This window comes from Phalacrocorax aristotelis, chromosome 9 (genome assembly GCF_949628215.1).
Source record: "Phalacrocorax aristotelis chromosome 9, bGulAri2.1, whole genome shotgun sequence".
Classification (NCBI taxonomy): Eukaryota; Metazoa; Chordata; class Aves; order Suliformes; family Phalacrocoracidae; genus Phalacrocorax; species Phalacrocorax aristotelis.
The window spans coordinates 14,589,699-14,613,299 of NC_134284.1; the positions used below are offsets into that span (position 1 = coordinate 14,589,699).

At 46.5% G+C, this 23,601-nt stretch overlaps 1 protein-coding gene and 1 long non-coding RNA gene across 6 annotated transcripts in view; one reads left to right on the forward strand and one right to left on the reverse strand.

Annotated features, from left to right (window-relative positions):
* LOC142061936 (uncharacterized) overlaps window positions 1–13,703 on the reverse strand; it is a 37,700-nt gene extending 23,997 nt beyond the window's left edge. For 2 of the 3 annotated variants that reach the window (XR_012662310.1, XR_012662308.1), the window contains exons 1-2: window positions 11,492–11,879; window positions 11,060–11,114 (exon numbers count right to left, since the gene is read on the reverse strand). This is a non-coding gene — a long non-coding RNA (uncharacterized LOC142061936). Of the gene's footprint in view, window positions 1–11,059; window positions 11,115–11,491; window positions 11,880–12,616; window positions 12,839–13,360 lie in introns of those variants that run through there. The other variant, XR_012662309.1, reaches the window with a different exon arrangement.
* The window catches only part of NRXN3 (neurexin 3), a 1,044,813-nt gene that overhangs the window by 658,558 nt on the left and 362,654 nt on the right, over window positions 1–23,601 (forward strand). For 2 of the 3 annotated variants that reach the window (XM_075103633.1, XM_075103634.1), the window contains exon 1: window positions 12,837–13,331. The exons of the other annotated variant lie outside the window; for it this stretch is intronic. In XM_075103633.1, coding sequence (XP_074959734.1) covers window positions 13,091–13,331 — 241 coding nt within the window. In that variant the 5' untranslated portion in view covers window positions 12,837–13,090. Of the gene's footprint in view, window positions 1–12,836; window positions 13,332–23,601 lie in introns of those variants that run through there. 3 annotated transcript variants of the gene reach the window in all.

Consider the following 23,601-nt stretch of genomic DNA (forward strand, 5'->3'; position numbering starts at 1 on the left):
TTGAGGCATGTAAGTCCTAGCTGTATTTTTTAAATGAAGGCATGCTCCATTGAAGTAAAGATTACACGTGCACATGAACAGGTAGATATTGTGAGACCATTAAAAAAGCCAACAACAGCCCTGCTCTGAGTGATCTTGGTTTTTGTTGTAAAATCAAGCATTCAAAATTGAGGCATGCTGGAAGTAAATGTAACATCTTCCCCTTTCTGCATTCCTTTTGGTCTTTACAGGATCATGTTATTGTGGACTCCTGATTTGTTTGTGAGCCACAAAAAATCATTAAGTGAAACACATTTGAATAGGAAATTCTATAGTCTGTGAACCCCCTGTTTTAGTTGCTATAAAAAATAAGGTGTCTGTTGAATAATGAAGAGGAAGGAGTGGGTCTAGTAATTAAAGAAGTGGAGTGCCCCAATGGGTACCTGGGTTGTGTTCCTATCTCTGCAGCAGGTTTCTAGAGTGGTACATCCTTCCTAAAAACCAGTGAGTATGCTATAGAAATGAGTGCTGGACAGCAGAAGTGATGGATTGCTACCAGTCTATACTTTTATATGTGTCTCTTTGTGTCTATTAGATGTAGTGGACTGTGAATCACTCCAAAGAAACTGTTAGAAAGAAGTAGAGGGGGTAAAAAAAAAAGATATTTTTAAAATGAGGCATTTTGTTCATGTTCTTTAGCAGCATCTGATCGTGCTAAGGAGGGTGTAAGTAGCATCTAGCTCCTCCAGATGTCAGCTATTTAGAGAGACACACACCAGAAGTTCTGTGGACAACAAATGACTGAATCCCACACAGGATGCTCTTCTTGGCAAGAGAAGAAATGGGAGTGAGTGGGTGAGCCTGTGTGTGTTCCTGTGCAGTATGGGATGGGCATTTACAAAAATGGGAGATAGGGAGAATAATGAAGATGGATGGAGGTAAAAATACCTGCTAAATGCCAGCTGTCCTACTTGGACAGTGTGGGATTGTTGCCTGGGGTAGTCTCAGTGCTTCGTCTAGTCTGATTTTAACCCTATTAACTTTTTTACTGTGACTTATGTAACCTCAGCTATGATAAGCTCTGTGTAAACATCTGGATGTGTATTATTTTCAGCCTGTAACTAGCAACCTAAGAAAACCCGGTAATGAGAGTGATTTCTTGCATACAGCTTGCTGGGAAAAGGCAAAACAAAACGATTAGACCATTCTCTGTTGAAAGCAGAAGCTTTTCAGGGACATATTTCTCTAGATGAAAATTTTGTTAATAAGTTCTTTAAAACTCAGCAGTATTTCTGGGGACGGATCAAAGAGTCTCATAGAACCCACAAATAGCCAGATGGTTTGGGGGCTCCCCTCAGATGCCACCTATTACCCCAACAGAAGTTGGAAAGCTGTTGTCATACTAGTTTTGAAATTTACTTTTGTGTAGTATTTTCCTGCTACCTTGAACTGCGTTAGATAATTTATTTCTCTTTCCTGTGCAATTTCTGTTCAGAGGTTGGCTCTGACACCAACACAGTGTTTGCGGGTGGGGAAAAGAGGCAGTCTCCCTGCCTTGTATTCTAGCCAGTCTAGGTCCTCTTGCCAGCGCTAGATGAAATCTCCCATTCCCAGTGGAAAGCTGATCAAAGTGGCACAGAATTGCTCACCTTTGAAGGTTTCCTTCTGGTGCTGCTATTTCTGTTGTCCTTTAACTAAAACATGTTTCATTGCCATATATATGTAGTACAGATCTAAGATGCTGAATTACCTGTCTCTCATACCATAGTTTTTGGCCCAGGTACTCCTTTTACAAAAGGTTTCTTGCAATACAGCCAATAGTAAGAAGCTGACATCCTGCATCTTCAACTGTCACACCAGTTGAGGCCATACTGTACTAGTGTGGAAATATAGTGTTATTTTAGTCTGGTTTTCTAAGGAAATGACACTTCTGCAGTCACTCTGGCCTCGCCAGCAACCACCACATTTGACAGGAGCATTGAAGCCCCAGAGATACTTCATTTCTACAGAACTTGTCCCTCATCCCTGCTGAGGCGTAAGGGCTGGTCCAGCAGCTGGTAGGCTTGCAGCTCTGAACCTGCTGCAACACAGGCTGCCTGTTCCTTGGCCAAAGCAAGACATGAGGGAAGGATATGAAAGGTGTAATGGGGGGATAAGGAAATATGACAAGAATCTGAGCACGTCAGAGGAGGGAGTGTGAGAGAGTGTGGGGGGAACTGAAGGTGATGTGGTTATTATGGTCAATATGGGGGGGGGGGGGTGGTGAAAAAGGGAAACATGAAGCCTCATTTCCTACTCATTTTTTTTCTGTAGCTCTGCTGCATGTAGAACAACGTGTTTTCAGGTAGCCAGGAATACCAGATGCCCTCTTTTTATGTGCCTGCTGTTACTTTTCTGAGGATTGCATCAAGTGTAGGGGCTGGTAGTGAGTAAGAAGCATCTCACTGTAAGAAAAGGTGTTATACAGAGCACCTGGATATCTGTTTATTCTGTTGATCACATACTGCTTTCTGTCTCTTTTGGGATTTTTGGTAGCTTGGGTTGTCACAGAATAGCTACCTTCTGATTTCTCTGCAGGAGGAGATCAGAATGCAGAGATGAAGACAGTAACAAAATGATTCAGAGTTAGTCATCCTGAAGACCACTCAGATTTCTTTCAACCTCACAGTACCCACCATACTTCTGCCAGTACCCTGGAGGAGTCAATGACAGACTGCGTGTTGCCATCCTGAGTGCTCACTTTTGGTGACTGATAAAAAGGGGGGGGAGGTGAAACGTGGCATCTAGTTAAAACTATACAGACCAAATTATAACTTAAGGGGTCGTTTAAGGGATGAATTGGTCCAGGGTGCAGATGGCTTTTGTATGATCAACCAGAAGTTCAGAAAGAAGGAAAAAAAAGTGTGATTCTTCAAGTGAGCTTCCTCTATGGGTTACACAGGCATTTCCCTGTTTTCCACTTTTCTGGTTTCTTTTGTAGTTGTCCCTGGCTGATAGCCTAAGAGATAAAGAGGCTACAGAAGAGAAAGAGAAGCAGAAATATATGTGTGCACATGTGTTCACGTACATGCGTTTGTATGCATCTGAGTACTTCAAATGTAATCCCTGCATCCCTATCATGAGCTTTTCCCTTGGCACTTTACAAGGAGTAGCTGGAGTGTTTTTGCCTATCCTGTCCAAGGACTAACACATCCATGTTGGGAGCAGTTTATACAGTATCTGTTGTATACAGCCTATCAGTGAGGCAGTGTGTTGCTCCTTCCCCTTCTTTGTTTCCAATTCCCGATTTTTACGGCTGCAGTGTACTTCTGATGTCTGCACTTGCTCTGGTGTTAATGTTTGCCGCTCAGTGCTTCCCTCTACACAAATACCCTGCCATTTTTCTCAGAGACGAGGGTGCTGGGTAAAGGGAAGTGTTGAGCTGGAGGAAGCAGGCTTTTTGCATCCATGTGAGTAGCACAAACACTCATTGAATCACAGGCAGGATGGGGAATTTGACAAGACAAGGAAACTGATGGTGTCTAAGGAGACCTGCAGTGCTGGAGGAGCTTGTACAGGCGGAGCGGAGTTTGAGACCCTGGGGGGTGATAGGAGAGCAAGGTGCCTCACTAGGAGAGAGGTGTTTTTAAAGCAGTTCATGCACCTTATATTTATTCTCACTTGTGGTTTTGTTGAGCTTCTCTGCTGGAGACCAAGTGTCCCAGTAAGTTCCGTGATCAGTTGCCACAAGTGGACCTGGAATGTATTTTGCTTTCATTTAATTTGTTTGTGTGAGTGTGTTGCATGCCTTGAAGCCAGGGCATGTCCTCAGTAGTATTAAATATGTCGGCAGGGAACAGGTAGTTGATGCTGTGCTACTACCCATCCCAGCATAATGCTACAGTGACCTAAGCTGCATTTTCTGAAAGTAGCAAAACCTTTTAAAAATCTCAGTCAAAAAGACCTAGGAACCCGTGGCTCAGGGCTTAGCCATATTTTCCATGTCATAGAATATAAAAATGTAAGTAGCTAGCAGGGTGCTAATATGAGCCCTCCTTCCATGCAAGAGGGGCAAACATCTTACAAATAATGTAAACTGGAGTATCATCAATGAGATACATGGTTCTTCTGTACGCAGTGCTCATGAGATTTCATCTGAAGGACTGCATCCAGACTGGGGCATTTTACTTCAAGAAAAATGAAGATATTTGGAAAAAGTCTGTAGGAAACCTACAATAATGAGCACAGTCTAAAACCCATGGATCTGTAAGGAACAGTAAAGCAAATGTCTTTGTCTAGGGAGGAGGGACATAGCAGAAGTCTTCAAATATGTAAAAGATATCTGTAAAGAGGAAGGAATTAATCTTTCTTCTATGACAGGGCAAGAAATAACAGACTGCAATATTGCAACTGAAAATGTGTGCGCATGTGTGTATGTATATGTATGTTAGGGAACTACAGATTGCTAGGAAGGGAGTGTTTAGAGGGTGGATAAATCAGGCCAGTTGTAAACTTTAAAATGAAACTTTGCTGAACTCACTAATTAGCTACACATTTTATGCTAATGGTTAAGTCTCAATCATTATCATTAATTATTATTTTACATACAAAACTGTTAGTCTTCAACATTTATGCCCTAAATCCACTGTGACTAAACAGTACCATAGAGCTGATTCTCTATAATTAGCACTGACAGCTACTGTCCTTGATGGTCTTAGCTGCAGAAGGAGAAGAGGTGAGAAGAAGAGAAGGATGAGAGAAGTTGGAAGTGATGCTGGCTTGTCGTCTTCTGTGTCCAACTTCCTTTTTCATACCTGATGTTTCAATGCTACTTTCACTCTCCCAAAAGTGGGATCTTCAACTGCTAAGGGTTCTGTTTCTCTTCTTTTTTTCCCAGACATGCTTCTCGTGTATTCAGGATGATGCCCTGCCTGTTTGCATCCCCTACGTTTATCTCGTCCTTTGTTGAAACTTTTTGCTACTTAGATGTCTCCTATGAGCAGCCAACTATGTCTTGTTTGCCTTTTTGGTGGTCGTGTTGCTCACATATTTGGTGAAATGCTTGTATATACCATCACAGTGTCGCAATATTTTATATACTATCGTTAGTTACAATATTTTAGTACATTTATATCTGCGCACAAGGAAAGCTAATATTAATTATATCCTGATTAATGCATTTGTAATTTATAGGTGTCACAATCCACTTCTTTGACTACAGCAGATTTGTGAAACAGAAAAAAAAATGAAGTCTGTTGGTAAAGTTGAGCACTGATATATATTGCTTTCAGAAGCATTGATTCTTCATCGTTGCAAGGTAGACAGCATCACCAAGAACGTTGTAGGTAAAGATTATCCTGCCTTGGCGCAGAGGGATGGCCTAGATAGCCTCTTGAAATTCCTGGCTGTATTTTCTGTTATGACCCTAGTTACTTGGAAGGAAAAAAATAATTTCTACTGTGGTTGAGAGTGACTGGGCTGTATGCTGTGTACCATTCTGTGCGGGTTGTGTAGCACAGGCACCGCATGTAAAAAAGGCTGTTTCCTTTGGGAGAGGAAAAGGCCGTCTAATGGTCCTATTGTTCATTATGCCTTAGCCAGTAAGTTGGTTTGCCACAGACTGTGCAGCATGGGCTCTTTCAGGGTTAAAAGCAGAAGAATTGTTCCCCACAGTGTCTTCTTTTGTCCTTCCAATCTTTTAGCTTTGGCTGCTCTGACCTCCTTTTTCTCTTCATCTTCTGCACACTGACAAGGTATACATCTTAGGAAATTACACCTACCAGCAGCTCCCACACGAGCAGGCTTGGCCACAGGAGACGTTTCACTCTTTGTCTGGCTGGCGGTGAGACACTTGTGCCATTGAAAGATTTTCCCCCTACATCTTTCTTTGCTTTTATTTTAATTCTTCTTTTGGTGGTTGGGAGACTACAGCAAACACCAGTCACCTGGCAGTTATTGCTGCAAGATGAACAGGTGATTACAGGCAAAAGCCAGGCAAGATGATAGGTGGAAGAGAGAAGAGAAGCAGAGGGGAGCCTGTGCACAGTGTCTATTAGCGAGCTCACTTTTCATTAGCACAGAAACCAGTTTAGAGGAGCAAAAGCAACACTTTTTCCAGCTTTTCCTTCTTGTGTCAGACAAGATTTCATTGAGTGCAAAAGGAAAAGAAAAGTGTCCTTTCTGGTCTCATGGGTAAAAATTTAAATAGTTCCCTATTTATCACAGTAGGTACTTTACTCCGTCTACAGCCTGTCTCTTTCTACTTCAGCCTTTCAGGTACTATTTAAGTTTTCAAACTCAGACCTCTTCAAAAAATAATTTCCTAGCTCTTTACTTCCACACTAAGGATTTGTGACACAAATGTTAGTTCTGCAGTGCTAATATTTAGCACTAATGTGTAAGGTGCTGGACTGGCAGACCTCAGAGATGTAAATCTAGATCTACAGAATAGACACAGCCAAGATGACTGTAGGTCACACATCCTTCTCTGTGTCTAACCTCTTGCTGCTGTGAGAGTCATTAAAGGCAAGGGATTGCAGCAGCATGTTTTCCCAGGCAAGGCTCACACCTAGGCCAGGAACAGGCTGTTTGGCTTCACCTTAGACTTGCCAAAACTGATTCCAACCATTGGGAGAGCAAGGTACACATATATTTTTCTTTCTATAAACATAGTAGCTAATTGCATCCATAGTATCAGTTGCTAGGATTTATGCTAGAGATGTATTTGGCTCAACATATAATCAGGCTAATTGCAAAGTTGGTTAGAAAGTTGTCTACCTATAAGGGGGAATGTTATGAATGATAGAAATCAGTTCTCAGCACATGCTACAGGTCGCTAGCATTTTATTCTGGTATCCTTAGTGAAGCACAGGTAGTAGAAGTACTGAAGTGTGAATTCTGTAACAGAAATGTCAGAAAATTAAACCACCAGGCTCCTTTCCTTCATTGGTGGTTCAATAACTATCTAAGGTTAAGCAGTGGGCAACCATGATTTCGTCAAACTTGGCCAGTCTTCTGGTTTCTGTTATCTTTCTGAGCCTGAACAAACCTTTGATGAAAAGTCACATTGCCTGAAATAATACAAAAAGTAGAAGTAGGTTCTGTTTCTCTGCCTGACAAGATCTGAGCAGCTCCCATTGAGCCCAGGTTCTACTGAGAGTAAAAGAGATTGATGGAGTTCCAGACTTCCTGGAGTAAAGAGCCCTGCAACCGCACAGGATCAGTTTTCTCTTGTGAGATAAGAGCCTGCCTGTCAGCACACTGCTGACAGGCAGGCTAGAGCCTTCTTAGTCCACTTTGATAAAGTACCCCAGGGGCAGGGATTAAAGTGCTTGTGAGACAAAAGGGGAGATGGTGGGTGCTAGGGTAACAGGAGCTCCTATGATGGTTGAAGTAAACCAAACCTAGGCATCCTTCATTTAACACACAGCACATTCATAATCACTGATCTGGTAGAGGGTCCAAAGTGTGAGAAGGATCTTGTCCTAATTTCTGAGGCAGCTTTATGGGAGACGATGCTAGCTGGTGTCCTGTGCAGGTGGCCAGGGGTATCTCTGTGGCACATTCAGCAAAGATTGAGAAGAGACTTACAAGCTCAGGGCTGAAAGCAGTTGCACTAGGTGCTCCTGTGTGAAGCCAGTATTGCCAGTAGCTAAGCCTTTCTATTCTCTTAGGCTCACAGACTAGCAGACTTAAGCCAAAAAAGTTGCTGTTGCTCATAAAGCTGGTCCAACATATGTTGGCTCATGCCTTTCCAGCAAGTCTGTAAGCTCTCTGGGGAAGGGACTCTCTGCTTCTGTTAGTTTACATAGTGCTGAGTACACTGGGTTGTCCTTCATACAGTATCTAGTAAACAGGGCCAATTCTAACATGTTGTTGTCAGTTTCCATTAGCAATTCTAATGTTGCCTCTTCCCAATTGTAATTGATTAATGCTTATCAAAATGAGATGTGTTGCTGTATATGTGTGTCCCTCCACACTTGTTCTTGCTTGTTTCCACTAACAGAGGACTACTGGTGTAAAATTTCAGAAAATAAAAGTCTGAACTTTGCAAGATTTCAGGCCCTTAAAGTGGACACTTGACAGAACTGAGTTTGCATCCCTCATCTTCTGTCAAAGCTCCTAGTGGTTTCTGTTGCTTTTGGCTAACTTACTGCTAGCCTGGGCTAACTGGTTGTGATCAGCTTGCATTTCTCTTCTCACAAATGAACACCAAGGGTCAGATCTCCCTTTCAATCCACTGGCTCTGTTGCATTTACTCACCCTGACATAAATGAGGACAAAACCAGGCTCCAAAGCTTCTGTATTAGTTGCTTGTGGCAAACTGGGGTCCCTTGGAGCTGAGCTGAAAAGATAATTAGACCTGCCCTATGTCACTGATTATGTGTAAGGCATAGGCCTCAACTTTTGTAGGTAACTGGACTTACTAGATGCTAAAGGAAATTGAGAAGCCCTGACAATATATTTCTCTTTTTTTCAAAGGTACAGAATAAAACTGAAAATCACAGAGACTGCAGCAAGTTGGTTATATGCAGAAAAAGTACTGCATAGCAGCAGCTGTCTGCGTGGTCTTCAGCCCTGTCCTGGAGCAACCCTTCCCTTTCCCTCTGGATGAGCAGACACTGATAATTCTGGTGCTGCTGGGTCTTAGCTGCCTCTAGAGGCTGCCTGCAGAGAGGCAGTGATGACAAGGACAGTGGGGCACCAGGGACTAGTGTCAGAGCAGTTAATTCTGCTGGCAGTGCTGAGGAACCTACCAAGCTCTTCAGTCACTGCTGTCCTCAGCAGTATTTGTAGTAGCTTGCTAAAGACAAAGGTGTCTATATGCTAGTCCTAAGCTCTCTACAGCATGCAACCCCCTCTGGTTTATTTTATTTTATTTAAGTCTCTATTTTAAGATCATAAGCAGAACCTGTTCTTATTCTCCTTGTTGTTCTTGGAAAAGTACATTTAAAAAAAAAAAAAAGGAACTGTTTTGAACCTTGAGAGAAACAGTTCAGCTTTTGGGTGACAGGCTGTTCTAGCTGACCTTAGTCTCTTAACCTTCTTATATAGCAATTCACTGGCTAATGCTGCACCTCGTTAGTCTCTACCGGGTGGAGCCAGAGCTGCCATCTCTCTGGCAGTCACCCCGTATTGCTAAAAGCTAATGGAGATTCCCCTTCGGATCCAGTTCGAGATATCTGTGATTTTAGAGCAGAACTGACTTTTTCAGTTCTGAATACAGCAAAGTAATTAACAGCTAAGATTTAACAGGAAATATAGAGAGAGTTGTACTTGCCGACACAAATAAGGTAGAGTACAAACTTTTCCTGGGCTTGAAGCCAACCAGCTCTTTTTCTGGGATTCTAAACCTCAGAAACAATTGCTTTATTATTTCTCACTTCTGCAGAGTATGGTGGCCCTCTGCTCTTCTAGTAAAAGAAACAGCTATCTAAGAAATAAGACTACTTTTCTCATATCTGTAGGGAGCAACTTATGATGGGAGCCATTATCCTTTAAGGTACCCATCTCGTTCTGAAGACACAAGGGCATTTAGAAAGACTGTATATTTACCCAGATGAACTAAACCAATAAGAGAATAACAATGCCTCTTTTGAAGTAAATCTGGTGGGAATAATGTTGTTGAAACTTCACTTCCGACTATAAACTTCCCCTTGCCACCCAAGAGGGGAAACTGCAATTGAAATCTGCCCTCTTCCTGCAGTGGTGCTGCTAAATAAACGAGTCACCTGTGAATTACAGGGCAGTAAATACATCCACCGACACGTAATAAAGCAAGGCAGAGTGAGGTTCCAGTACTTTATGGTGTCACCAGAACCCTATGATGTATTTATAGCCAGTTTCCCAGTTTTTTCCTTTTTAAAATTTATTTTTATGTTGTACTCATACAGATTGGCTTTCTTGGCCTTTCTTCTTTTTGCCTAAGGCGGTTTACCCAATGGTTTGTAGCAAAGGGAGGTTGGTAGGCAGAAGTTAGACGGGACAACTCCTCAGCACAGGGACAGCACACAGCAGCTGTTTTACCTCTTCAGGGGCTACAAGGCATTTTCTGTCTATGGCCAGGGCAGTTTGAAGTGATGCTCATCTCCTTTGTACGCCCCCTGCACCTACCTGGTACCTCTGTCTGTGGCAAAGGGGTTGGTGGCAGAGTGAGTGAGCGGAGGAAAGGATCAGTGATTTGTTTTAGAGCTAGGTATATATTGCCCACTGAGGACAGGACTTCTGTGGCGAGGGATTCAAGGTGGAGGCCAGCAGCATCCTCATGGGTCGGCAGCCCTTTCAAGATTGATATGCGAGGTTATGTTCCCCCTCCTCTCCCAAGTACAGTTAGGAGCATGGGGAGGCTTCCTCTCAAGGCCAGGATCCTTCTGGATATCCTGCCACATGTATGGCAGCAACTCCGGTTTCCTCAACAAAACCCAGGGCCAGGAACAGTTGTCTTGCACAGATAAAACTGCTCTGTGCCCTGTGCGTGGCACTGCAGATCTGCCAGCTAGCAGGCACCTGCGCTACAGGTTACTCGCCCCCGTCTCTGGCTGCGTGCCCTGTTGTGAGGAAGGCTGATATTCACACTTTGAGGCTAACAAATGGCCTCCAAGTTAGTCAAACGTTTATACCAACAGCATGTACTGGTTAGGATGGAGAATCTCGGTGTCTGTTCTGTTCAGTTCCCATGTCTATCAGTCACTCACTGGCTCAACACCTTTAAGCCTCTGTTTCCTTGTCTGCAGAACAGCAAATTAATACCTAAAGCTGTTGAATGGCTTCATTAGTAAAAGATTTTAAAGCACTCTGAGATTCTTAGGCAGCAGATGTTGGATAAATTTGAAAGTAATATTCTTGCTTTCCAGCTTTTTACCATCCGTGATCATTGATTAAACCCAGCAAAACACTGAAGTTTTTGTGACTGCTCTAGCCCCTGATTCAGATCATATGAACTATAGCATAAGTTACTAGAAAATAAATTACACGCCTATCAGGCTCAGCTAGAAGTACTAGGCGTGCAACTCGGGGGGATCATTGCCAGTTACTGACGTGCCGTACCAAATTGAGATCAATGACGGAAAACATTGCATTTCTGCGTTAGGGAAGTACTTACGAAATGAGTCAAGCAGGTTTCTGAGGCACATGCGTGCGCACCTACAACCATGGATCTAGAGGGGAAAATAAGGAAACTTGGAGTCATAAACAATTCATCCCGGTTTGAATGACTAAATGAAGGAGAGGGAGGCGGCGCAGTGCCTGGCGAGTCCTGGGGCTGGCTGGCTTCTTTTCCAAAGCTCCTTCTTGACTCCCTGAGTGATTTTGCGTAAGTCACTTCCCTGGTGCCTGGCTTCCCCTGGGTGCCTGGGGAATTTTGCCATGCAAATTGGTAGGCACTGAATTACTAGATAACGCTACCGCATTTATTTATTGATTTATGGGCTGCAAACTCTGGCTGCAGTCCTCACTCTCCGAGGATTAAGTACAAATACACCTGTTTGTACTCGGACTATTGTTGCAGGAGCATTGAAAAAAAAAAAAACAAAACCTCTGTAAAAGCGGTTCGGAGCTGCATGAGCGCGGTCCTTCCCGGGTCTGGCTTTGCTCCGGGGCAGCCGCGGGCGCTCGGGCGGCGCGGCGCGGCGGCGCTGGTTAACCGCGTCCCCCTGGCATCGCCGAGGGCCGAGTGCCGGCTGCGCCCCCTCCGCCCCGCTCCCAGCCGCAGCCGTGCCGCCGGGCTCCTGCCGCCGCTCCTCCGGCTCCGCGCCCGCCACGGGCCGGCCCAGCCGGCAGAGCGGGACCGCGGGGGGGGCCTCCCCCGCGGTGGGCGCGTTCCCCCAGGGGTCGCTCGGGGGCGGGCAGCCGCCGCGGCCTGGCCCCCGCCCGTGGGCGCGGATGGGCGGGGGTGGCTGCCGGGGGTTCCGCGGGGCGGGGCGCTCCCCTCCACCAGGACAGGGCTGGGAACTCCCGTGAGAACAGTTTTGGGGTTCCGGGGTGTTTCCCACTGCTGAGAGCTGCAGCGCCGCCCACCGGCCAGGCCAGGCCCCGCCCGGGCCGGCCCTCCTCGCCCCGGGACCGAGGCTGGGAACGGGACCCGCCGACGGCGGGGCCGGAGCGGCGGGCGCGCGTGTGAGGCACCGGCGCGCGAATGGCGGGGGCGGAGCCGCCCGCCAGCCCCGCCTTCCCCGGAGCCAGCCAGTCCCTCTGCGGAGAGCTGCCGCCGCCCTCATTGGCTCGCCGCGGCCGGTACATTTGCATACGGGTCGCCCATTCGTGGAGCCGCTTCCCAGGCCGCCCCAGCTGCGCTTCACCTGCGCCGCCGAGTTGCCCGCACTTGGCGCTCCGGCCGCCAGCACCCCGCCGCCAGCACCCCGCCCCCGGCTCCGCTCCGCGCCCCGCCGCGCTGCTCGGCTCCGCTCCGCGCCCTTCCAGCCTCGCCTCCGCGCCCGCCCGCCCGGGGAGACTTGCTGCTGCCCTGCCCGGCTGCGCAGGGTTAATCGGCTTGAGCCGTCGGTCGCCTGGATCCGGTGCAAGGAGGATAACAATCCCGATCTCTGTGTGTGTGTGTGTGTGTGCGCGCGTGGGCCCAGCAGTTCTGCATTGCAACACTTGCTAGTGGAGGAGCAACAGAAACCCTCTGGAATTGGGATAAAAAAAGAAATCAAAAATTTACCTGGGGTCTCTGGCTTTTTTCTTCTTTTTCGGTTTCGATAGTCCCTCTCAGCTTAGTGAGAGACAGGGATCGCAGGCAGGGAAAAGTCCTCAAAGACGCCGTGATCCCGGAGGAACCTGACAAGTGCAAGCTCCGGGACCCTCGCGCTGACATGTGCGGCTCTCCTGCGCTCTCCTGGAGGCTCGGTACGGCCGCCGGGTTCCTGGCACAGTAGATCCGGCCCTGGGAAACGGCGCGTCTTATTCTTCTGTGTGTGGTTACTAACCTTCCCCCTTCCCTCCCCTTCCCTCCCAGCACACGCTCTCTCGCACAGACACACGCTGTCTCTTTGCCTCTTGAACACACCCGCACGCTCTAGAGCCTCGGAAGCGACTCTCCTTTCTGCTAGTATGGGGCCCCTGGCATCATGAACCTTATCCTCTCTCCCTGGCTGGAATTCAGACTGCCCGTCTGTAGGTGCCCTGTGCCTTGACCATGCACCTGAGAATAGACCCCAGCATTTGCCCGGGACGCCGCCCCGCCTGGACCCTGTGGATGTGCTCCCTCTTTTGGGGATGTATCGTCAGCTCTGTGTGGAGTTCCTCTAACGTGGCTTCTTCAGCCTCTTCCTCGTCTGTATCTCAGGCTCAGTATGAGCATCACTTCCACGGCAGCAAGCACCACTCTGTGCCTATCTCTATCTACCGCTCCCCTGTCTCCCTCCGAGGAGGACACGGTGGGTTCCCACTCTCGTTTCTTTCTAACCTTTTCGCAGAGCAGCTGGAGCAGCAGAGAGGGAACAGGGACGATGGCTGTGACTCCGGGGGAGGGGGTGCCTTCCCCCCAGCCCCTCATATCTCCGCCGTTAGCTCCCCTCCCCCTTAACTCTCCTTTCCTCCCCGAGCAGAGCCCAGGGCTGAGGACGGGCCGCTTCCAGAGCCAACTTCTCGGCCGGGGTGGGCCGGCGGGGCCGGGGCGGACTCGGAGGGGCACCCGCTCCCACCTCACCAGGGCTGGGGGTCCCCCGGGAGGGGATCGCTGGCCCCCTGCCTCCCGGCCCTGGCCGAGTCGTAGCGGCCGACACGGTCCTTGCAACCGCGCGTCTTCCCCTCCGGACCCCCGCTCTTCCCGGGTGCCCCGCTGCGGGAGGGCCGGCCGGGGGCTGGGGGAGGCGCCCGCCCGCTTCCCGCCTGCCCTGCCCTGCCCTGCCCTGCCTGCTGTGCCTGCTCGCTCGCAGTCTTCCGTGGGAAAGGTGTCGGGTGGCTCGGGGCGTACAAAGGAAAAGGCGAGGTCTCCTTATCCCGGCTCCCTGCTTGGTGCCTGGCAGTGTCTTCCCGGGAAACCCAGGGGCAGGAAATAATAGGGAGTGGGTTTCCACTCCGGCAGCAAGGGAGAAGGGGAAAAGGCAAAGAGGGGGTGTGAGGGACGCCAAGGGAGGGGGGACCCACCAGCATCCTTCCCCTGAAGTGCTGAGCAATGCTCAGCAGCTGGACCAGCACTGCCTCTCGCCCAGCTCTCCTGAGTCTGCCCACCCTGAGAGGAATTGGCCCAGGCCTGGCTGACCTGGGGGCTCCCCCTCATCTCCACCTTCCCCTCTCCTCTGTCCTGTGTCCCTTGGCTTCTGCCTTCAGCCACATCAGCTGGGAGAGGCAGGCAGGGCAGGGCCTGGCCCTTTCCCTGTAGGGCTGCAGGTCAGGTCTGGCCAAGGTGTGAATCCCACAGCAGCTCTGCTCTGCAACCTTTTAGGCAAAGGTAGTGATATACTAGAAAGGCGACTAAAGTCTCTGTCATCATACCTAGCTCTGTCCTCCTCCCTTCGCCTTGCTTTTCCTTTAGTTATTCCTGATGGAAACCCTTTGGGGCAGGGACTGGCTGATCCCTCATATCCCTCACTTTAGGACAATAGGGACTCTCTCACATGGTCCTTGATATTGCTGCAAGTAACAGGGCTCCTGCTGCTAATGATTAATAACCCGTAACTGAGTCTCACATGGGTGGTGCTTAACAGATGGTCTTGATGTCTGGCATGGTACTGGTTCTCTTCCCATGAGGGGCCTGAATGTGTTTCTCGTGCTTTTTGGTGTGGGTGTGAACTTTGGGGTGGAAGTGGGAGATTGATAGGCTGATAGGATGCTACCATTTGTGTCTGCAGAACTGGCTGCACACCTCCAGCTCAACCCATTTTGCCCAGCGCCATTTCGGTCCCAAGTCCTCCTCGCCTCTGCAGTGCGGTGCTGTTCTGCAGCACCCTGTACTCCCCCCTCCCGCACTGCCAGAGCACCGGCAACCTGCCTTGCAGTGCTCCCAGCCACCCTCTTCCCATGCCCTCTAGCAGCTCTGCCAAAGCACCTCCTGCCAGCGCAGCCCTGCTCTGCTGGTGTTCAGTTGTGACCCGCAGCATCTGCCTCCTGGCTTTGTTCCTGAGCCTGTTCCCTCTCTAGTGCACCTTGGCTCAGCCCTGCAATACTGAGCTCCTTCTACAACTCTGCTGGTGTACCTGTAGCCATCCGTCCCTTGCTGTGCCATTTGAACTCTTCGGACTGCTCTGCTGGTCATCCGAGCACTTATCCATGACACTCCAGGTGTCAGTATCCCTGTAACCCTGACACAGCCACACCAGCACATCTTCCTAGCGCCTACTGCATCCATGTCATGCGGCATTTCAACCAACTGTCCCAGGGCTCTCCCCTCCCATCCTGTCTCCTTCCAGGTGGTTCTCTCCCTCATTTCTAACACTGGTTCTTCTTCTGGTCCTGCGCAGACGTGCTTCTGTAGCCAAGTGCTCCTATGATGGAGGGGGATAGCAAAGTCCAGCTCATAGGTCATTTGCAAGGAAAGGAGAGAAGGAAGTTGCAAAATGTGGTAGTAGTTAGCCTTGATGAAAAAGGCAGGCAGTAGTCTGCGGGAGAGCCCACAGTCTGTTTCCTGGTCAAGAAATGATAGTTCTTTTCTCCCTGATCACTTTTCCATCTGCCCTGAAAGCCCAGCAAAGCCTCATTTAAGAGCCCTGAGCAAAAGCTGTTACCAACTTCAGTGGGAGACAGGCAATTTTTCTGTGTCCTCATTGCAGTAAGGAATCAAGGGAAACAGAGAGCTTGGGGAGCTCAGGCTGCTACTAGCTTGAGATTTTTTTTTCTTTTCCTAATCATGCCATGTAGCAAAGCTGGCATGGAAACCCCCTTTGGTCATGAGTGAGGGAGGGAGAGGAAGAAGAGACCACAAAGACAGCTGGTTGTGTAAACACACACATGGTTTATTTTTGTGTTTGCTTTCACTGTTGCACGACAGAGGCCCTTGGAATCTGGATCTGTGACAGCATTGAGGAGTCAGATCCAGGGAGGCCGTGCACTCCCTGTGTTTTCTGGGATTTTGATTTTCTTTTTTTTTTTTTTTTTCTAGAGGGAAATAAAAAATTCATTCTGATTTCTGCCCTGCTTGGTGGCTACATTCATGCTAGTTTCAGAAGGAATCAGGTCAGGATCCTGGCCACCCTGCTGTGTTGCCTCCCAGTCCCACAGTGCTGACCACCGGGCTCAGTCTTGTATCTTGTATTTAATCGCATTTTCCTTTTTTCTTCTACTTCCCAGTAGATTTCAATCTGTTTGAAGAAGCAGATTAGTATCTAGCACAGAGGAAAAAGTAAATGTCTTGCAAGCAGTGAACACTTTTTTGGAGTCTGTGTTTAGTGCTCCTTTAAAATCGGTGGAAAACCTTCTTGTGGCTAAACTTGAACAGGACTGGGCCCAGGTCTGGCAGTTGTTATGGTGCTGGTGTAATGAGAGTTAATTCTGAAATCACCGAGCTGGTGCTTTCCGGTAGTTGAGCTGCAACCTGCAAATGTAAAACTTGGCACAGCGCGTCTTCTCAAGGAGAAAGCCTTTGTAACAGGTTTACTGCCCTGTCAGCCGGGGAGTGAGCCTGGCCAGGCAGGGGACTTCAGCAAGTCAGAAGAAATCTTTTTTTTTTCCGTGTGAGGACCTTGTAGACTGGCAGAATCTTTCTCCCTGAACAATAGGAAGTGAAAGCCACAATTCCTCTTTATTTCACTAAGGGCTTGTGGGAGGAAGAAAATCCAACCATGAAACAAAGTTGGGGCTGTGTTTGTTGAAAGTCCGCATGTGCTGAATCCTCCTGCCTCCCCTCAGCAATTTAGCACCCTGCTGGGTCAGCTGCTTTACCAGAGCCTGCAGCAGTGGCTTCACAGCCCCTCTTTCCACATCCTCATCGCCTCAGCTAATGAATAATGCATGCATCTCATTGACAGATAAGACTAGGAGATTTGTGCATGTTTTGTCTTGGTGATAAATTAATTAATTTGGTTTCTCCTTTTCTTCTCCAGCTGTTTCTTCTCTGGCCCTCCTTAATGGATGGGGAGCAGGGGTGCACAGAGGCAATGCGTGATGCCTCGTGCAGATTGCCCCAGCCTTCAGAGTACTGCTGTGCAGGGGCAGCTATGGGAGCACTGGTGGGCATGGGGTTGTTTTCTCTTCTGGTTTGCACTTCGTGAAAACTAGGCTTGCTCAAGGCTGCTGCACAAGTCACAGCAAAAAATGAAGGCTTGTCATGAGGACTAGCAGTGAGCAGTCACCAGATCTTGTAGGTATAACTCTCAGGCCTTGGTCAGGTCTTAGAAGTTCTGTCATTTATATGAAGCATTTTCATTTCTCCTATCTTTTTTAAAATTAGCAAATGAGAACGAATGCTTGGACAAATCAAGAGAGTGTTTCCATTAAATAGGCACGTATTCTGCAAAACAGTGTCATAGCTTGCCACACACAGCTATGTCAGGATACCCTCTTTATAATATGTATGTCCTACTCCTTGCTGCTCCTCCAGTGTGACCTATTCCTCATCTGAAGTGTCTTTGTTACTGCAGTCCTGCCTTTTCTATAAAATAGAAAGCTAATTCCCACTCCTTGGCGCTGCCCGTTCCCCAGTACCGAGCAGGACCTTCCCAGTTCCTCCATCATCAGGAAATTACTTTGAGCAAGGGTTGGTAGCTTTAACAAAGGGGGAAAAGTCATTCTATACAGAGCAGTCAGTGATCCAGTAAAATTAACTTCATTCAGAGCTGAGATTAGGGTTGCGGTTAAGTTCTGTGAAGGTGAAAAGCTAAAGCCTGTCTTCTTTCTGTGGTTCGCCTCTAGTCTCCTGTCAACAATGAAGTCTAATTTTTTTGTGAAGACTAGTGATTCTGGATGCCTGAATGTTTACATACTCTTCCTCAGAGACATTAACAATGACTAATATTTTTGAAGAAAGGTGAAGTCTGCTTAAATTGTCTCAAGTTGGCTATCCATAAACGTAAGCATCCGAAGTCACACGTCCCTTGTAGTCTTAAGTGATCATAGCTGAGCTTTGCTCCCCTGTGCTGAGTCTCTGTAGCTCTTCTGAGAACGCACAGCATTCGGTAGTGGAACACAGGAAAATTCTGGTATACGCAAAGGCTGTTTCCTCAAAACGAGGTTCCTATTTTGCTTACTCTTTGCATACTTTTATATGAAACAGTTTTGGATCAGGTGCTTTCACTTCTCATTCTGTGCACAGTCTTAACTGTTCCCAACTTGGAATAGCTTGAGATGATCTGCAAAATCGAAGCTTAAGTCTGTTCACCTGGTACCAGATCCTGAGTCATCCCAGTGATCTTATGATATCTGGAACATGAGAAACGTAATGTTATTGTTGAACCCCATCATTTTTGATTTAGTATATATCTCTGTGCTCTTTGAAACATTGCTCAGACCCATGCTGCTGAAGGTACAGTCTCTTAAGATACGTGTTTAAAAAAGCCCCCTTCTGATAGCTACCTTGTGCTTGCTCAGTATCTTGTAGCACATTTTGCAAAAGTGGGAATGCTAGTCCTGAGTCAGAATTAGATCAGGGCTTTCTTCCTCCTTATATTTCCTTTGCAATTTAGACTGGAGAGAGCTTTCTTCTTCTCTTTATCATTTCTGCTTTCGGGTAATATAGCCCTGACTTGTCAAGCAACTGCCACATTCTACTGCAGAGTTGACTGCATTTCAAAGACAGATGAAGGTTCCTGCTGTATGCTTTGTGTAGGCATTGAAGTTGTAAAGAATATTGGGTTATGTGACACAAGCTACGCAGTCAGAATGCTGCAGGTTGAGAATGGTACATTTTATAATATCTCTAAATTTTAAAAATGGAGGAAATTTTTCTTAAAAACGCTGGCTGGTTTTGCTTGTTGGGTTTTTTTTTTCCCCCCTTTCTCTTCTTTTGCCAAGGCATGAAAATACATGCCCAAACAACGTTCTAATACCACAGGGTTATATACTGTGCTGTTGGAAGCTCCAGATTCCTTACACAGGCCTCACTAGAAGCAGGAAAAAGTACCTAGGCATCTAAGGTGGGAATACTGACAAGAAAAGGATAGTCTCCAGCTGGCGGTGGGAAAGTTCCATGGTTTGCCGTACAGAAGATAATGAAATAAAGAGCTGTAGTTTCAAGTGCACGGAACAGAAGTTTTGTCGGGGAAGTGCACAGGATGATCGTCCTGTTTTCTTCATTTCCATGTGCAGTGCCTTAAGAAGACCAGCTCTCTGTGTAGTTGCCCAGGATGACAGTCCTGTGCTGGTTGGCAGACATTTTTTGGTTTTGCATTTCTGTTGTTCTGGTGGGTTTTGATAACTATGAAAGATCACTTGCACTAGAGAGAAAAAGGTGATTTTCATGTCTTATGTGTAACCTCTGCACACCAGATGATATGCTGTTGACGAGCGGCTCCGATTTGTTGTATGACCTTGGTGAAACACTACCTTTCTTTCTGACTTGTGTTCTTCATCTGTGAAACGAAGAGAAAACCGTTTATCTCCTAGGTGAGGTGAGCAGTCCTGGTGTACCCGTGTGCTTTGAGATCCCTGGCAGGCAACCACAGAAGTGTATAAAATCCTAATAGTCCTCTTGGGCTTTAGATGTCAGAGCAACTTAAAAGAGCAGCCTGTTTTGATCTCTCCTTGAAGGACAAGTAAGACACCTTCAAATTCTGGGCATAGATCCCACTAGCATTTTCCCTCATGGCTTTAAAGCCTGGATGGTCTCTGGTGCCAAATGCCAGCATTGGTGTTTCCAAAGGAGCAGGAGAGCATTTTGGCTGGAGTGCTGGCTGTGCCAAATTCCAGGCAGCCACCAGAGCCAGGGGCCTGCAATTCACCACGGCTTCCTTGTCGCTATCATAAATTACTTCTCTTGTGCTCTCTGTGTATGTGTATGTGTGTGTTGTTTTTGCACATTAAAACATAACTACTTATACACCCGAGTGACTTTCCCCCAAACTATGAATTTAAAGTACTTCCAACACTGTCTTTTAGAATTTGAATATAATTATATGCTTTGAGTGTAAATTTTGGTTTTTGCTACATAAGAAACTAATGGAAACGATCTGCCTGTTCCTGTAGTTTACAGATTATATGCTTTAGATCTGGGGATGTATATTTAGGCTGCTTTTCTGTATGGTGTATTAAAATGAAAATGAAGTTGGTGTGAGCTATAGTGGTTGCTAAGCATGAATAGCAGACTGATAAAGGACATTACTAAACTGATCCAGTGTTAAGGTTTACTTTATCATCTCTCAGTTTTGCACCTTTCTTCTCTTTGCATTCTTAATGATGGAGAGCAGGAGAGCAGAAAGTATTTCACAGTCTGTAGAGGGCTTTGTGTCTGCAGAAGCTCAAGGGACAGGGTGAATGAACCAGAAAGATGTAAGACATTGCTAAAAAAAAGATGCTTCACTTATTCTGTGGATACCACGTGGTAAAGAATCAGGGAAGACTTCATTTTCTAGAGAGCTCAGGAAAAGACTACTATCAGGCTGACTTGCCTGTTTAGTCAACAGGCCAGGCTCCATGTAATAACCGCAGAGTAAATCTGTCTCTGTGCTAACCTTGGAAGATAGTTTTGAATTTAGAACAAACACAGTATATCTACATTAAGCTGACCAAATTATTGGAATGGGAGAGGAGGTGAAGTTTGTTTTCTAGCAACAGATTCATCTTTAACATCAGACATCAACTGATTGTCTGGATGTGTTTGGTGAATGCTGTGGTTCCTTGCTCATCTGTTGCGCTGCCCAGCGAGGGTGTTCATGACTCCCTGTTGCAGCTGGATCCTGAAGTTACATCAGCCTGCTGCTCCTGCTCCAGCTGGTTTGCTTAAGGACCCCAGCCAATGGAGACGTTACAGGGATGATGTCTGGAAATGCTTCTATCTAGCTGGTTTTGCAGGTTTGCTGTTTCAACTACTGGATGTTTCAGTGCACAGATGTTCTCCACCACTGGTGAGGGCTTCACACCATAGCAAAAGGGCAAAGCTGCAGAGTACAGAAATTTCCCAAATAGTGTTAGGAAGGCAGTTACAGGGTGGTTAAGGGAGAGAACACACAGTAGACAACCATGTATCAAACACAGTGGTCATTAACTGTATTTCTCCTTATCTTACATACAGAGCATACATAAACACGGCTTTAGAGAAGCCAAGTCTACCACTGTTTCATTACAGTTGAAAACTTTCAGCTCTGCTCATTTTGTTAAGCAGGAAAACTGGCTTCTGAAGCATGTACATGTGCTAGCAAATGTTGCAAGATGGTTTGAGATCTGCTTGCCTTCTGCAGGGCAAGTTAACATGTTTGACTAAAACAAGAATTGACCTGAAATTGTTGAAGAAATGCAAGTGTTTTCAAAGAAAATAATAATAAAAAAAGGTCTGATTTATTTTGATTCAGTTATTATGCTGCCTGCCTGGACTATGCATAGAAAATGGGTTCTGCCAAGGTCTCCACTTGGCTGTCTAGTCTGGAAAGATTCTCACTGTCTGGTTGAACACTCAGGAATCCCTGTGTTTATTGGATTAAAGCCTCTGAATTTCTTGTACTTCATCTTTTGTAACTTCCCTGAGTTATGATGATCATCTGAGACCGTTTCACTCCAAAGACTATTGGTGCTTGTGGTTATATAGACACATTTTCTGACCTACAAGTGCTGTGGGTCTGGTGAGGTGAATGTGGAAACAGTAGGTAAAAACCTGACATTTTCCTCTTTCCTTTGTTTGTTGTTCTTCATTTACTTGTCTAATGGTCACCCATCTTAGCTTTTCTCACATTCTCCTTATGCTACTGATAATTATCATGTCCTGGGCTTTTGCAGAAGAGTTTGTCATTCACTGATGTCCACTGAGTTCAGTGTTTAGGAATGCTGGTGGCCTAGACAGGACCTAGAGAATTCTTAAATTTGTGTGGCCTACATCTAGTCATCTGCTTCCGTAACCTCTCTGTAGAATTGCAGGAGGACCCCCTGCTCCCCCAGTGTCACCTTTTCTTTGCAGTTAAGTAATGAATGCTGAAGCCGTTCCAAGTTTCCCTGATCTTGCTCCCCTGTCTGCAGTCCAGCATATTTCCGTCAGTGTAGGTTTGCAAGATACTGATGGCTTTGAATGCCTTTTCACTTTTTATTATCTCACCATGGAGTCTGCTCTCCTTCCTGTGCCCTCATGCATTCAGAGGCAGTTCATTAGAGGCAAGGAAAAGGCGAAGAAATTAATTTTCCTTGAGAAATGTATTCAGCACCTTATACAGGCTTGAAGGAGAGAAACAGAGCAGAGAATTCTTACTATCTTCTTTTCAAACTTTTTTTTTTTCTATGGAGAATCTGGAGAAATATGTCTGTACCCTGCAAGCATCCCGTTACCTGGTGACTTGCTTTTCTGACACTAGGCACTACGAGCACACCAGGCTTGCAGTAGCCTGGAACAAAGTAAAGTGATGGGGGTGCCTGTCCTCCAGAATCAGTGTATTAGTGTAGGGAAAAAAGAATATGTCATGTAACCGAAGATCAGGGTGACAAATTCTGCTCAGATGAGTACCAGTACTGTATATATACTTATTTTGTTTCAGTTAGTTTTTATTCCAGACAGGTTGGTTTCTACTTAACAAGCCGTAGACTGAGGCTGCTTTTCCTGGCCCAGTTATTAGGAAAATATACACTGGCAAAATGAGCAGCCTCCCCTACTGGACTAATTAATACTTGATAGCTGATTTGCAGAAATGGTGAATACCTGAGCCTTTTGTGCCTTCATTGGTGAGAACTTTTGCCATTGATGTCAGTGAAGCCATATCCCACTTGGCAATGGGCCATGCTGAAGAGGTTTTTCCTCAGCGGCAGCACTGAGCAGAACTGAGGACAAGAACCCACAAACTTTTTCTTTAGCTCTGCCACTGGCTTACCTTGGTGTACTGGATGGTGAATTTTAGGGGGACATCATACATTGCCAGGTGTTTCAGTTTCCCTGTTCTGTAGTGCAGAAATGTGAAGAGTATTTAAAATCTCTTTAGATCCTGACATAAGACATCTGAAAGGAAAGCACTATATTGTTATTATTCTTTCCCAACATACTCAAAAGATATTTTCAAACTTCAGCCAGAGTATCTGGTCCTTTGAATTTAGGGACTATCACAGTGCTACGGCTCCTGGTGCTGTCTTTGGATGAAGTCCTGGGACTTCATCCCTATAATGCCCTGAGAAGGATTGGTGCCTTTTTATGCAGCCAGTTCTGCAAAGAAATATTGATCCTTGTCCCAGGAATTCAGCATCAGAAAAATGGGGAACGCCTGGGCTGCATGGTTAAATGCAGTGTTTGTTTCAGTCATTTCTTTCTGAGAGCGAGTGATTCTCTGCTGCTGGTGATGGTTTCATTTACTCCTTCAAGGAGCATTACCGGCATGCGTTTCTCTTCGCTGGTTCCAGAAACCTGGGGGGATTTTTTACACGAGTGACCCAAAGACCTGACCAGATCACCCCAGCCTCTACTTTTAGTGTCCCTGTTCACTGTCTTCTGCTTCTGTCACAAGCTAGGTCTGCAACTGTTCAATCAATTCTTTTTACCAAAAATTGTGAACAAAATTATCAAGGTGATTTCAGCTAGCGAGGGAAAGGAGAGGGGAGGGAGAGAAGAGGAGGAAGATGGAAATTAAGCTGAAGTGTAAATCAGTCAAGGGT